At 39.4% G+C, this 15,527-nt stretch overlaps 1 protein-coding gene across 1 annotated transcript in view; it reads right to left on the bottom strand.

Annotated features, from left to right (window-relative positions):
• Nucleotides 1-4,732: 4,732 nt before the first annotated feature.
• MOV10L1 (Mov10 like RISC complex RNA helicase 1) overlaps nucleotides 4,733-15,527 on the bottom strand; it is a 38,697-nt gene continuing 27,902 nt past the window's right edge. The window contains exons 23-27 of the mRNA XM_030469229.1: nucleotides 14,296-14,433; nucleotides 13,746-13,837; nucleotides 6,413-6,506; nucleotides 5,249-5,368; nucleotides 4,733-4,780 (exon numbers count right to left, since the gene is read on the bottom strand). Of these exons, the coding sequence (XP_030325089.1) occupies nucleotides 4,733-4,780; nucleotides 5,249-5,368; nucleotides 6,413-6,506; nucleotides 13,746-13,837; nucleotides 14,296-14,433 (492 nt within the window). The remainder of the gene's footprint in view (nucleotides 4,781-5,248; nucleotides 5,369-6,412; nucleotides 6,507-13,745; nucleotides 13,838-14,295; nucleotides 14,434-15,527) is intronic.

Here is a 15,527-nt window from a genome sequence, read left to right as displayed (position 1 = left end):
ATTTAATTGTAAGGAAATTAAAAGAAGCAGCTGTGCCAATATATTATTAATGTAACTGAAAACAGTGAGTAATCTACACGGTTCATTTATAGGGATCCCCATGTCCCCAAGCCAGCAATCACAGAGATTTACATTTTAATTGATATTTTATTCTATAAAGGAAAATAAAAGCCCTCAGCTACCTAAGGTTTTACAGTTAATTAGGCATAAAATACTCCATAAAGATTAAGAGTGCCTCTCATCCCAGGAGTGCTCAAAAAAAGAAAAAAAACCCAAACAATCCCCAAAAGGCAAAAGAAGCACTTTAAAATCTGTAAGCTATCAGTACATTATGTCTTAACAACAGTTAAAAATCCACAAAACAGCACATGGACTGGCACTCAGAATTGTAAGGCATGGCATGAATCTGAGCACATATGGCATCCTTAATTTCCATTGCCTGCTTTAACCTTAATTCTGTATTTCCTTTGAGGGTGCATTGTTTGGTTAAGGGATCCATCAGTATGTAGGCTCTACTCCTCAATAAAATATTCTCCTCTAGTGTTCCAGTTACAGACTGAGACAAACTCTAGTCACAGCTGCAGGTACAAGCTTTTGAAATCTTGAAGAGGATTTTCAAGCCAGTGCCATTTTGCTTTTGTGTTCCATGTGCACTGGCCAGTCCTGCCCTGAATCTTCTCAGTATACAGGCTTTAAAGTAGAATTGCTGAGAGCTTGTTTCAAGTATGGATTGAATGGATTTCTTCAGTCATGAACCATGGCCCTGAAAGACTGGAGTACCTCCCTTACAGCCATGAGACTCTACAGATATTGTGTAGCCATTACTGATCATCCTATACCAGCAATAAATGATAATCGCACCTACCATGCTGTGTCCTGTTCTGCTGCTCCTTGTGTTGATGGATGAGAACACAACATTCATCATGCTTGCCAGATTTATCATGTGCTTTGTGTTCAGTCTCCATGCTTAATGCCTTCACTTCATGATGAACTGTCTCTGATCCAGTGTCCCAAACCACAACTGCCAGCAACACAAACAGTGTGCAGGCCCTGCAAAGCCACGTGCCTTGGCAGACTGATACAACTCCTGCCCTTGAGCCTCCTAAGAAAAAGCAAGTCTCACAATGCACCACAAGCAAGTGTCCTGGGATGCGCTCTTCATTCCCATGGAGAGGATGGATTTGCCTCACCGGAGCCTGTTAGGCAGAGCTGCATGTGTGGGACCAAAGGGAGTTCTTCTGTCTCAGCCTTGGTATGCAGACACGTAGACACTTCCTCACACATATGTGCCTCATAAGGTCAGCTATTTTTTTGTATATTTGAGTTAGGGGGGTCAGGCAGCCTTTGTCACATCTTTTGGCAGATGCTGCTGGGTCTGAATTTGGGCACTAGCCTGTCCTCAAGAAATATTCCAGTGTAAACTGAACCAGATACTGGAAGGGACTTAGTGTCCAGAAGACTGTACACATTCTACATTGTTAAAAGAAAACAGAAAAGATAATGCAGAACCAGAACACCATGTTCAGTGGCTTTTGCTGTCTAATGTTTGCAAACAGGCACATACAAATTGAGATTTCCTGGCATTTATTTCAAGACGTGGGCATATTTTCCTATGAATGCCAGAACGTTTATTTCTGGAACAAGATTAGACAAAACCAAGTAAAACCAGTGCTTTGTCCACTTAATAATAAAGCTGTTTTTAATAATAATATAGCAACAAAGATAATGAGTTAAAATAGAAAAATAATATGTTTTTAGAGTTCAAGAACTCAACCATCTTTTCTCCTTTGAATGAACTTTGGGCCTATATATGAATATTTTGGCTTGTTTTCAACTCAGAGATTTGAAAGTAACTGAAGTAAAGAGCTGAGAAGGGAAAAATTCTTGCAGCATTTCTTAAAAAAAAGTAGGACCCAAATATATCTGAGAAGTACAGACAATTCTCAGCAGCAATGTTCAGTCTCCTTACCCCAGATATTACCTAACATAGTACAGTGGAATCGTTTTTACCTCTCCCTGTCAGAACCAGCTGTAGTGCAGCAGCAGGCGGCAACATTTGCTTTGCAGCTGCTTAGAAGTAAGCAAAAAACAGTGGAGTCCTTCTAGGCCACCCAGTAGCCTTGTCCCAGCTTTCCACAGGGATTAGTAGCTCAGGTGTAGTGTGGGACAAAGGTAAGAAAACTGCTTGGGCTGAGCAGGACCAGGAATTAGTTCTGCAGGAATCTGGAGTGCTGAACTATGCCATGTGGGGCCATTAGTCTGACTGTAGTTTTTGCTGTCTGCATCTCTATTATTTAGAGCATTGGGCTCCCTGGATTTGGGCTCCCCTAGCCTTTTGTATCCTTGAACTAAGTAAAACTACAGTTCAGAACCTGAATATTAAATACACTTTCTGTAATTTACATCCTCTGAGTAATTCTGATGATTTAATGTTAAAATGATGTACAAGCAAATTTAATGCCTAAAATTATCACAAGGCAAACTAAACAAATAAAGGTTTGAAGTGATTCTGTCTTGTTCCAGAGACAGCAATTATCAGTCCTTCAGTAAAGGACAAAATTGCAAACAGGTCCTCTCAGATATGTTTTATCTGCTTGCTGTAGACAATTTAGAAAAATTTAATTTTTTATTTGGCTTTATGTCTCTGTTTCAGGAGATTATTGAGGAAACATTTTTCTCTTCACCTTCCTATGAGAAGGAAAGGATGCACGTTTGAACAATAGAAATTCTAATTAGGATTAGGGAAAAAATGCTGAAAAGGTTGTCAAACATGAGGAGAGATTGCCCAGAGAAGCTGTTGGCTCTTCATCCTTGGAGCTATAAAAAAACCTGACTGCACATGTCCCTGAGCAACCTGAGCCTGTTGAGCAGGTGAAGATCTGTGGGATGGAATAAATGATCTTGAGAGATCCCTTCAAAGGTAAACCTATTCTATAACCTTATGGTACACAGGTAGCATTTCATGTCTCTGCTACATCTGGAAAGATGCCCAAAACCAAAAAGAAAATACACCTCAGAGCTACTGTGGTTTAGGTGCTGTACAGCTGCTGCAAATCATGTCCTTCCAATCCTGTCTGCAAACATTTTGCTTTATAACTGATATCACCACCAAGAGCTATTAGGATAAGATTACCTGCAACACATCCACTGAAGAGCTGGATTCTCATCTATCAAGGTAAGAGGTTTTTCTTGTAATCCTATGAATGTAACTGATGTAGCCTCAGGGAAACCGTTTTTAATTCATGTGCTGTTCTGCTTTAGGAAGCCTGCATGTGCTGCTGGTTTTGTCCCTGGTTCTGTAAGCCCTGACACACTTTCTTAATTTCACTGTCCTGCACAGTCAGCCATACTAAAAAGAGTGGAAATATTCACATTAGTTGGGCTAAGTCACTGCACACATTTGCAAATGGTCTGCACATTCTTTGGCACAAGCAGGCTCCAGCCTGGCTGAGCTGGGCATTGCTGTATTCTAGATGTAATAACATGGAGATCTGCAGTATTAGCTTCATTGTACTGAGCTACTTACCTCTGAATAGAGAATGGTTGAATGATTTCTCATTTTGCTGAATTTCTATTATAAAATACAGATTTTGGCAGAAGCCCCTAGTGCAGAGTATGTGTGATGCTGTAAGCTAAAGTTAATGATCAACACCCTTTTGTCTGTGTGGATAAACCAAGTGGTGAAGTTACTTATATAAACTTGGAACAGATGAAACCCTAACAGCTGGACAGATCAGGGAGGGTAAAGCTGTCAGTCATGATGCAGAAAATGGAGTTACACTAAATGAGTAAAAGCAGCAGGAAAGTAGCAGGAATATAAATTTAATATATTGCAGTAAGGAGTTACTTTGTATTCCATCATTATCTACTAAAACTTGTTAATAAGATAACCAATCCTGTGGAAAAAACCCACCAAATCAGGGCAACCAGTTAATCTACAGCTTATTAAGGAGGTAATTAGGAAATAATCTGAATAATTTTGAATTTAAATAACTGTTTAAACCTCAGAGAAGTTCTATTTAATCTGGGAAAAATTTAACATCTTACCCGTAATTAAAATGAGTGCCATGACACAGTGAACTGCAGGCCATGGAGTTTGTCCTGAGGAGAAAATGTAGAGAGTGGCTATAGCATTGCAGCTCATGGTAGCCCACAAGGTAAGGGCACACACTGCCCCAGTGTGAAGGCAGTGGAATGGATGTGGCTTCTTCCCTAACCTTGTGACATCAGATCATGTAATATTTTCTGCTGTCAAGAACCAAGGGCTTTCCAGCTCTGCACTGTCCCATAATGACTCTGTAGCTTCTTGTAACTTATTTTGTGGAGAAGCTGATGAGAACACCAGGAACCCTGAAATCTACATCTGAAACAAATTGTATAAAATACATTTGGACAAAATAACAAATTTTGTTGATACAGTCCGAAAGAATTACTTGATGCAACAGACTTTTGAAGGGATTTATAAGATATTAAACATATACTCTTTAGCTTGTTGATACAGAAAACTGCAGGATATGAATAACTCATGCTGAATCCCAAGCTGCTAGATATATAGCAATAACAGCAGCATACATATTTGATGGGAAAATCCTATAGCCTTAGTTTTTTTCAATAAAACTTCTGCTGAAGCAGAATTAAATTAGAATATAATGACATTTTCACACCGAAATAAAAAGTCAAATAAAAAACCAGTCAAGTCAAGCAGTATCTGCAGAAAATGTGGTGCTGCCCTTCAGGCATTCGGCTTAGGATCTGTGGGCTGTAGTTGTTCATCATGATCCTAAAGCCACAAAAGGAAAAAAAGGCTTTGCAATATTAGATCAGAGTATATTTTCTTATCTGAGTGCAAGATAAAGCCTCATTTTTTATTAGTAAAAGAAATAAAACTGGAAAAATTATTAAAGGAGTGTCATAGTGGCAACAATCTTTAACAGTTATTCTGATAAACGTGCAAAAACTTGACTATTATCTGAAGGAAGAAACAAGGCAGCTGTGTAAGCCCTGCTCTGCATCACCCAGCAGAAAGCAGGAGTGACTGTTCCAAAGCCTAAAAAGCATAACATGAAACTGCTGGCAGTGGGAGTTAAATCAGGCTACAGTTTCTTTAAATGCAGTGGATTTGATCAGTCTGAGGCACTGCAGAGTGTGTGAGGTAATTCCCTACTTTGCTAGGGAGAGGGAGGTGCACACCTCCCCAGGCACTGCTGATGCAGATGATGTTGGTGAGGTGGAAGAATTGGTGAGGTACCTGTCTCATCCTATCTGTGCTAATAGAACTGCTCAGCTGTTCATGGATTGTTACACTGCCTTCAACTACTGCAAAATGTGCAGACAGCTGTTCAAAAATCTGCATTAAATCTGTAATATTCTGTTAAAAGGGGAGAAAGAGATTCAGGGAGTACCTGGCAGGTCATCACTGAAAGGTTTTCAGCCCCAACCCATGCAAATACACACAGATGAAATGACAATGCACTTCCTGAAATTTCTGGCTTCTTTTTAAAAAGTTGTACTTGCTCCTGAGCCTCTAATGTGGTTCCTTCCTTTGCAATCAGTGGAGAGTGGAAAATGTCCTTATACAGAGCCTGTATCTGTACTATGTGAAGCAATTGCTTTTCAAAACATCAAAAATATAAGGGCTTAACTTTGCAAATGGAAACAGTACATAGATATTTTTAAAACCTAGTGTTTGATATAACCTTTAACTGGAAACTGGAATAGTTTCATTTCAGATGTTCTTAACCAGTTCTGCAGTTCCCAGACTTGACAGGGATTTAGGTAATCAACAATCCCACAGATCTGACTGCATAGAAGTTGTGGGTTTGTTCACACTTTTAACATTTCGTTAGTTGTCTCTATTTACATTCAGTCAGTGTCTCCTCAAACATTGTGAACCTCTCAGCATATATCCCTAACCTACTGCACAAAAAGGAGATGCAGAAAAAAAGTTGCAACTCTTGAAATAAAGAGATCTACACTTTCCCTTTCCTTCTGGAAGCAAGTTCAAAAAGCCTGTGAAGTTCATGAGGTTACTCACAAGCTTAAATTCCATTATTCTTCTTCGGCATGGAGTGCTAAGCAGCTGTCTAGGAAAATGCCTGAATTTCAATGGCATTGCTCACATGAGTGAATTTCCTTCTTCAGGAAGGAAGTGTCAAGGCCCTATCTTCAGATCACATCAGATAATCCCTTGAGTTGTTTTGTCAGTCAGCCAAAGGCTTGCTAACACAAATTCTGTTTAGAATTTTGTCTGAATACAAACAGCTGCAACTTCAGGCTTGTGGATTACAAGGTATGGCTTGCAACAGATTTCCAGCCACAACGGCAAAAACTGTCCTTTAAAAACCTGGAACGGAAAATTCCTTTTACAGTAGCAGCACAAGGAATTACTGACATAGACATTTTTGGAACACACTTGCTCCAGGATCTCAAACAGGAAGTTCAAACCATCAAACCGCTGACCATTCACTCCCATATCAGGTATGGTCCATGCATGGCCAATTCGTGTCCTTTAAGTGTTATGTTCATCAAGCTTTAAGTGTTAGTTCATCCGTAGTATGTTATTACCAAAGGATGCACTCTGCTCTTACTTGGCTATTCACAGGATGATGCAAACACCAGGACATAAGAATGAAAACCAGAAGAGGAGGCTATCTTGCTATCTTTATCTGTTGACATGTCTTGTCATGCTGAGGAAACAATGTTAGCTTACTTTATTTCAAGATATTTTTACAGAGAGGCAGCAAGAGAATGAAGATTTGCTTTTAAGTCCAGATCAAATCTTCTTAACTTTAATTCCAGACAATCTGGGAAAAGATTACATAGCAATTTGCAAATGACAGCATTCATCTGCCTGTAATGGATTTACTTTTATTTCTACTGCTGATAAATTATTAAAAAATGAATTCTGCTTTTTTTGTGATCTGTTTCTTTCTGGGTGTACTTCTGCAGTGAGTCACTTTAAAAAAAAAAAATCTGTTCTTTACATTTTCTCTTGCCAGCTGTTTTTATAGTGGTAGCAATGACTCTAGAAGCAAATGTGGTTGATGTACAGGGCACTACCATACAGGCCACATCTGCTTAGAGCTCACAATCATTTTTCAGACTTAACTTCAGGACATGCTGAAGTACAAAAGGTAATATTACAGTTGCCATTTTCAGTGCAAATAAGATGGTGATATTTACCTGGAGTTTATTTGAGATGACTTCCTACCTAGGTAGCAGTACCTAGTACAACATACTTAAAATAAAAGCTTGGTCATGTTATAATGAAGAAATCAGAGTGAAGACCAGCAAACAAGTTGCTTCCGAAGATGAGTGGTGGCTTAAGTAAAATTAATGAACAGACTGAGAAAGTTAATTACACACCTTTTACTAGCCTATTGTTAATAGTTCCTTGGGTTTGAAGTATTGCCACGTCTGAGAAACTTCAAGTCTTAATCCCGCACAATTTAATGACGACAGAAATTCGGACAAGTCAAATGACTTGCATCATCTGCCAGTGTGACAGCAGTACAGCATGCACTGAACTTGAGTGACTCTGCCTGGCAGGGTGCCTACAAAATCCAGTGTGCTATTCCAAGGATGGAGATACACATCTGTATGTGTACATCTGTATGGGTACAGGGCTGCTAATTACTGCCACTGTCCTTTTCTATAGCAAGACTTGAGCAGTCTCCTGAGAGCTCTCTTCAAAACAGGAATGATAGAGGTGAAAATGCCTTCTGGTCACCGTCCTGATCCAGAAAGACATTTTAGGCACTCTACAGGGAATGCTAGATTTATGCTGGATTTATTCTTCTGCCTCACTTATCCCATCTGTGCTATTTGCTTAATTTGAGGATAGCCAAAAGGGCCATTTTCACCACTCTTCTATCCCCACTATCCTGTCCTCTTCATTACCTCAGTGGACGGCTGTTAGCAACAGGACAGGAACCACCGCGAGGGCCCTGACCTCCCCAAAATATTTTCAGTAAAGTGCCCAGAGCTGACTGTATGCATATTTTTTGAGCTTCTCCCCTGCATACTCCTCCTTCTGGGGGTCTGTGCGGGTGCTGCTCCGCTCCGGTTGTCCTGGAGCAGGCACCGTGCGCAGGGCCCGCACCGCGCTGGGGCACCCGCGGCTCCCGGGATGCGCTGTGGGCTGCACCCCGGCCACCTTCCCCCGCCCTGGGGACACCCACCTCGCCCCAGCGACATCCCGCTGAGCACAACAAATGCAACAGCAAAGGTTGCAGCACCGGGGCTTTTCCTTTAGAGCTCGTTTTTGCCTTGTTGCCAGCACAGCGTACGAGGTTGCTTCAGAAGCCTTGCTGCTGGGGGTGACCTTGCTGCTGCTTTGCCCCTTCGCTAGCAGAGTTGCTCTTCTGGGTGCTCTGACCCCTCTAAACACACTCAGATATTGAGAGCAACCCCCAGCCAGGCTGACAGTGACTGAGATAATCTTCCTGGTATCCATACAGGGACACATTTTGCTGCTTTTCAGCAATATTAGTAACACTTCTCTACAAAAACACACTTCTGCTGAGCAGCATTGTATTAAAAGACACGTTTTGGCTTTCTGCTCACAAAAAACCCCAGCCAATTAGCCCCACTTTTATGGAAGCAAACTATTTTTTGGGACCCTAGCTTTACTGTATGTCACTAAAGATGAGCCCAAGCATGTGACAACCTGACACAGGACACATGTCGTGGACTGTCCCCCTGCTTTATCACCTGTACTGTTTTATGAAAGAACTGAGAAGCCACCAAGAACCATGCATCCAGCTCCCTCAGGCACCAGCCAGAATGGCATCAGCTGCACCTTCAGATGCCCCTGTGCAAATTCAGTGCTACTGTGGGATACCTCTCCTTATGGACATGGGAATACTTCTTTATTGTAAGTCTTAATCACTGCTACTCAAAGTTCCACCACTTCTCACCTTCCCTTGATAGTTTGGATGATTTTTTTTGCCAGCTGACAGAACTACGAGTGAACCATAAATCACAGTATTTACATACTTTCACCTTTTACATTATGTAAATTTTTTACACTTCAAAGTGTAAAAAAACCCACCGCAGTTTATTTCCTGAAGGTGGTAAATGAATTCTTATTAAAGTGTACCTAAGCACATGGAAAAGGACCAATGATCTGCCCAGTACTTATCTCTATGGGAATGTTATTTCCCAATATGAAGGGTATGTATTTGAAGAGATGCTTAACTCCCATGTTATTCTGCATCACAAACACTTTTACTGCTCATTCATTTTGAAGTGGTCTAAGATAATTCATGCAAGTCTCTTGGACTTGCAGTGTGGGTCTTTATTTGAGGAGTGCTGTTATAGTGAACAGCTCTTCTCCTTTATCAATAATCCGAGGTCCTTGGCACCAGCCTTTTGTAAATGTAAATTTATCCACAAACTTAGTAACTGACTGTACTTAAACAGGCCTTACTTTATTGTCTGTCTGATCACTGTTGTTATTGAGAATAACTGGATACCAATGTCACCTGACACCTCACGTTAACAAAATTCCTGATACCAAGATGTTCCATCATGACTCAGATGACTGAGCTCTGCTACCCTCAGAATGACTCTACTAATGCAGCTTTTCTGTAGTGAGCACTGAAACATTTAGTTTTGTGCTACTGTATCCCACGGGTGTGTAACAGTTTACATCAGCAACCTTTACTTCCTCAGCAGGAGAAAAAAAAAAAATCCAGTTGTGCTCTTTTCCCAAATACGAGGGGAACATCCTAACACTGCTTTTCATTAAGGTACAGGTACATCCTCCTGCACTTCCAGGAAAGGGATGCAGGCAGCTAGGGCAGCTTTTGCTTCACTTGGCTTCAGTTATCCAGAACTTTGCACAGTCTCCATTTTTAGAATCCCTCTCCAGTCAGTGGAGTGGGACAGGCACATTTGGGGATTAATTTGCATATTCTAGGCACATTTTAGGTGGAAGTAAACCACCTTCTAGAGTAATTACTCTCCATCAGCTAGAGAAGTAGCCCAGACAATTTAGAAGAAACACAATTCAGGCATTTACATTGCCAGCTGTGTCTGCACCAGATCAGAGAGAGCAATCTTCAGTTCTAGCACTTCCACATCCTCTGCACATTCCAGTTAGCAAGAGGAAGAGAACTCATACACAAAGAGCATTGAAAAGAAGCAATTAAAGATTAAGAAAAGTGGCTTATTCTTCTGGAGGGTTTTGTTTGTTTCTGTACAGATATACATAAAATAGAAATTGTTTCCCCATTTTCCCTTTGTTGACTGACTGCATTCTTTCCTTAGTTAGTTTCTCCTGGCTCCTAATTTTTTCTTATTGACACTGGCATTCCTTAAAAGAACTGCCAATTCTAGGCTAGAACTATTGATTTTTGCCTTCTGGACCAATGCCAAGAGTTTCCAAACTTAACTTTCCACAGCAATTTGTTCTCCATTTACATGCAGTTGTTCATTCCTTGGTCTGAAGTTTGGCTTCTGTCTTTCTACAGCACATCACCTCCTCACTTCTGTGCTCCTGTGAGACAGCACAGTGGAAGTGTTTCCTTTTCCTCTTGTAGAACAATCCTCAAAAAGCTAATACCAAAATATCTTAGAGATACTAAGATATAGCAAGACAAAGCTGTAAGGAAACTTAAGCAGTTAGAAGGAATATTTTTCACTACCACACTTCACCATATGCTGGAGGAACACCCTTCCCTTCCCCACAGCTTAGAGGCATATTGCATTTGCTTGACCATTACTATTAAAAAAAACAAAAACAACAAAGCCAATTGTTTAAACATTCAGAGTATGCAAATTTTGAGTCTGTTAAAACTGAGGCAAATGAGTTGTTTCTGAATCTGTGATTGAATGCTGCTGTTTTTTTTTTTAGTTGCAGAATACCAATATTGGTTTTTAAAAGAATTTGTTTCTTATTAAGATTTAGAACACTCCTTATTCTGGCATCAGAACTCCAAAATGTGCTGCATAATACTCCTTGACACACCAAGGCAAGTTTATTTGAAGGAGAAAAAGCTATTAAACTTAGATTTCAAATCAAGGTTGCAGAAGACAGTATATAGCAGGTGCAGTTGTTTGCTGTAGCTGAATTCTATTTCTTCCCCTATTGATCTGATGTCTTTACCAGGATAATGGGTCCTATGAAAAAAACCATGATCATACAGGGTGTTGAATACAGGTTTTAACCAGACTTTTTTTTTTTTTTCCCCTTCAGGGAAAGAATGTTTTTCAGGAGGATGAAGGACAGAACTAACAGGGCTCTCACCCCCAACCTTATCTGGAAAAATATACATAGCATATCTGCAAAGCCCAGTCAGTGTGGTACTGGGCAGCATCCAGCCATGTATCTTGCACTACTGAGCTGGTATGACCTGAATAATGACACTAATGAAAAAAACCACCCCTAAGACTCTTCTAGATTTTGTATGATAACAAGCATTTCTCATTTGACTTTTGCTGAGTAGTAAAAGAAAAATATCACAAAGTAAATCAAGCAGATTTTTTTATTTTTGTAGAAACTGATGCCAATATACAAACTATTATAGTTAAAAGATTATTAACTTGGGCCTATTAAGCATCACAATAAAATCAATCCTCTACTGCTTTGCAAGGTCATCGAAATACAAGTTAATTGTTCTGGATTATATCTTGCAATTAAGTAAGCATCATCTGTCTCTACTATTGCTCTTCAGGAGCTCTCTCTTCTGGAGAGAGCACAGAGCACGATGCCACAGAGCAAGGCTGGCAGCAAGGCTAAGCAGGGGGTTGTGAGATGTGGTATATCAAAACAATCATGAAGCAAGAGACCTTTCAAGAGGCAAGAACTAGGACAAATTCTTAGTTAAAAAACTACCTGAGTTTGATGTGGAATATTGGTTTGGCATCAGCAGTGCTGCTTTTTTCAGGATCATAACAAAGCAAACCATCTATTGCGTCCTGTCAGGACTGAGAGCCATCTAAGCAGGGTAACACCGTGCCACAGAGGCCAGGCTGAACAGCCTAGAGTGCTGCCCAAAGACAGCTGAGACTCAGACTGACTATACTCACACACTGTATTTTGGGTGAGAGGTGGTACTGGGTTCTCTACAATCTGCATCACAGCACAGTGTACCCTGTGCTTTGATGGTTCATCATGTTTGCCATCTTTTAAGCATAATTCATGCCAAGAATGGAAGTGGCGTGAGTGGACTGTAAAGAGGCAAACAAAAGCTTGCTCTTTTTCTCCACCCAGCATGTATTTTCTCTGTAACACTTCCATCTGTTACAGAAAGCCATCTTACTGTACTGGCCATCCCCAAACACAGTGGCTAGTTGTCCAACTATTCTGAAACTGTTGTGTGGCAAGATGTAATTACTAAGAGGAGGGTAAGAGAAAAAACAAAACCAAACCATTTATGTGAACAGCAGAGTGCCCAATGAAGCCGATAACTCATGGGTTAGCAGTGGTATTTTTTGTTTTGCCAAAACAAACCAAGATACTTTATTCTACAGTATATTTGTAGAAACACAAAACAGTTTTAATTTGCAAAATTTGCAAAGAGTTTTAATTTGCTTCCCCCACTTATTTTTTTTTTGTTAACAAACCATTTGAGACATTATTCTGACATACACCACAGCAGAAAACAGGAGTGCAGTGGAAAGCTGGGAAAATCCCATGTGATCTCAGCTGAATATATAAGGGTACTAAAAACTGGAAGTAGTGTTTTCAAGCATGCTTGGCTTAAGATACTCAACATCATCCCAATTCACATGGTGGATATATTACTGCAACACTCCCATAACAGAATTTCAAGGCACATTTATATTGTTTGGGTTGGTCCAGTTTTAGGAAGCACAAAAACAATGAGAAGACTGAAACACTGAACAAATTATAGAATAAGGAAAAGCTAAGTCAGAGTACATGAATATTCCTTCTTCTGAAGCTTGGAGGATTCATGCATCCTGTTCTACATTCAGGCAGACTGTTCCATGTAGAGGCATAAAGTCACATACATTTTAAACAGAAAAGCAAATAAGTTCCCAGTACTCTTTTATAGGGCTGAATTTCAACTTTTTCACTTCTTACAAAAAAGTGTCAGAAATCCTGTTTGGAGAAACTTCAAACCATTTCAGAAAATGTTCCTTTCCCCAAGGAAAAAAGATAACAGAAACTGTCCTGAACAAATCTGTCAAGTACTCTTAGTTTCGAAAGAGATGACGACTGAATGAACCTTCAACACTGAAAAACTACTCACACCTGTCAATTAAAGAGAGTAAGATAAATTTTTTCTTACCTTCCATGAACAACAATTTTAATTTAAAACAACAACAAAACAGAAAGTTTCATCTGGTAGATAATACCCATTTAACAATGTATTACATGTTATCAGATGGGACATGTTTAAATCAAATCTTCAAGCAAATTTCTTTCATTACAATAAAATTACCTTAAGTATTTCTCCTATGCCTCCCTCTCCCCCCCCCCCAGTCCCCACATTCTCACGGTCATCAAATACATAAACACATTATTTGGGGATATGTAAAATACCACAGTCAAAGACAGCTGATTTATTTAATGCTCAGATTTTTCTTATGGGGTTGGGGAAAAATATGGTTACATTACATGTTGTTGTGTTTGCAGTACTTAAGCATTGAAAAATCAAATCCTACTATGCTATCACAGGTTGTTGTATTTATTAGTCTTTCAAATGCTATGAGCTTTAGAAGTATTGTAAGCTGATCCATATTTAGTAAGGTTCAAGTGAAGATCAAACACTCACCTCTGCAGACATTCCAGCTCTGCAGGCAGGTCACAGCCTACATAAACTCTGTTCATTACACAGTACTCTAAGAGTGCACAAAAGCAGGGATCCTACAAGAGAGGATTAATGTTTGATTTCAATCATGCTGCTCTGAAATGGATTTTAAAACAAATTAACCCCAGCAGGCTGTTGCATTCACTGGGAAACAATCACTTCTACTGCTATCCATTTTAAAAAGTGAAGCAATTGCATTTTGGGAAGAATCTGATTACATAACATTATTCAGAACATATTTACTGAACTTGCAGGCTGCTGAAGAACTTCAGCACTGAGATTCTGCCCTCTTGGCACAAATCAGCAGCACAATTTCCTTTTTTACTGTGTGGGTGCCTCAACTGTCCATATTTATAGAAGCTCACAGAGTTCAGATATTCCAAATGCAGACTGATGACAATGTACCAATTCTTAACATAATCTGATGCTCCCTCACATCAGATGAACTACCCAAATAATTCATTTACTGTGGCAAATACCATATGGAATTAAGAAATTCAAAAACAAAACTTACTTTCACAAGAACATGAGGATTTCCCACAACGATCAGCAAAGCTTTTGCTCTAGTAATTGCTACATTAAATCTCTTGGGGTTAGAGAGAAAGCCCAAACAGTATTTGTCATCATTAAATAAGTCTTCAGTAGATCGCACCTAAAATTAATGATAGATAATTTTAGAATAATGAGGAAAGAATGTACCTAGCCACAGTTTAACATACTGTAACATACTGTAACTTGCTTATGGCAGCAATCCACAGCTCAGAGTCAGCAATGTACAAGTTAGCTTCGTAATCCAATTATCATCTAGCTATTTCCCATCAATGGCTTTCCTACAGGTCTGTTCTCCAACAGGCTGCTCATGCAGCCTCTGCAATTTTAAGAGAATAGTGTTCTATTTTTATTTTAGCATCAGAACTATCCACTGTAATTTGGAGCACAAGATACCAAAACTGCTTCCTAAAAAACAGTGATTTTAACTTTTCAGGAGATGAAATGCTGCTGGTATTCCAGTTCTTACAGTTGAATGACAATTCACAGTGTGTCTTTCTGCAAGATTTCTGCAATAGTCTCATCAGTCTGCTTTGATTTAGCTTGGAAAAAACATCCAAAGCAAGTGATGTGCTCTAACTATTGCTCATTAAATTTTCACCTCCATCTATTTCATCTATATTTGAATCTATCTTTGATAAAAGAAAATTTTTGTGACCTAGATAAATTAGGTCTTATAAAGAGAAGCATTGTACAGAGACAGAACTACTTTAAGAGTTATGCAATGTTGGATTGAAAAGCTATGGTATGATGCAGAACAAAGGAAGCAACCATAGTACCACTGCCATCAGGAAAAAAAAACACAAACAAGCAAGAAATTCCCATAAAGTCTTTCCCCAAGCCACAAAGGAACCTCCCCAAAACAACTGGGAAGTATACCATCAAGTGATGATTCTCAAACAAGAGGTGAAAAATAATCCAAGAACCTACAGCAGCTTTTATGAGTCAAAGAGCAATTTCTTTCTTTTTAATACTGGGATTTACACAGTTGTCTTAAATGTAAACAATGCATCCACTTTCCAATCTCCCTATGCACATTTAAGTGAAAGGTAAATTATCCACATGAAACTCAAAAATAAATTCAGCATAGGTATCTACAAACGTTTTAGGTTCACCTCAAAATCAGTTTCCATGCACTTAAAAACAAGCTCTGTTTTCCAATACTGTGAGGGACAAAAATTTAGCTTTACAATTTTA

The sequence above is a fragment of the Calypte anna genome, chromosome 1 (genome assembly GCF_003957555.1).
Source record: "Calypte anna isolate BGI_N300 chromosome 1, bCalAnn1_v1.p, whole genome shotgun sequence".
In the NCBI taxonomy this organism is placed as follows: domain Eukaryota; kingdom Metazoa; phylum Chordata; class Aves; order Apodiformes; family Trochilidae; genus Calypte; species Calypte anna.
This window is presented reverse-complemented; position numbering and strand designations above follow the sequence as displayed.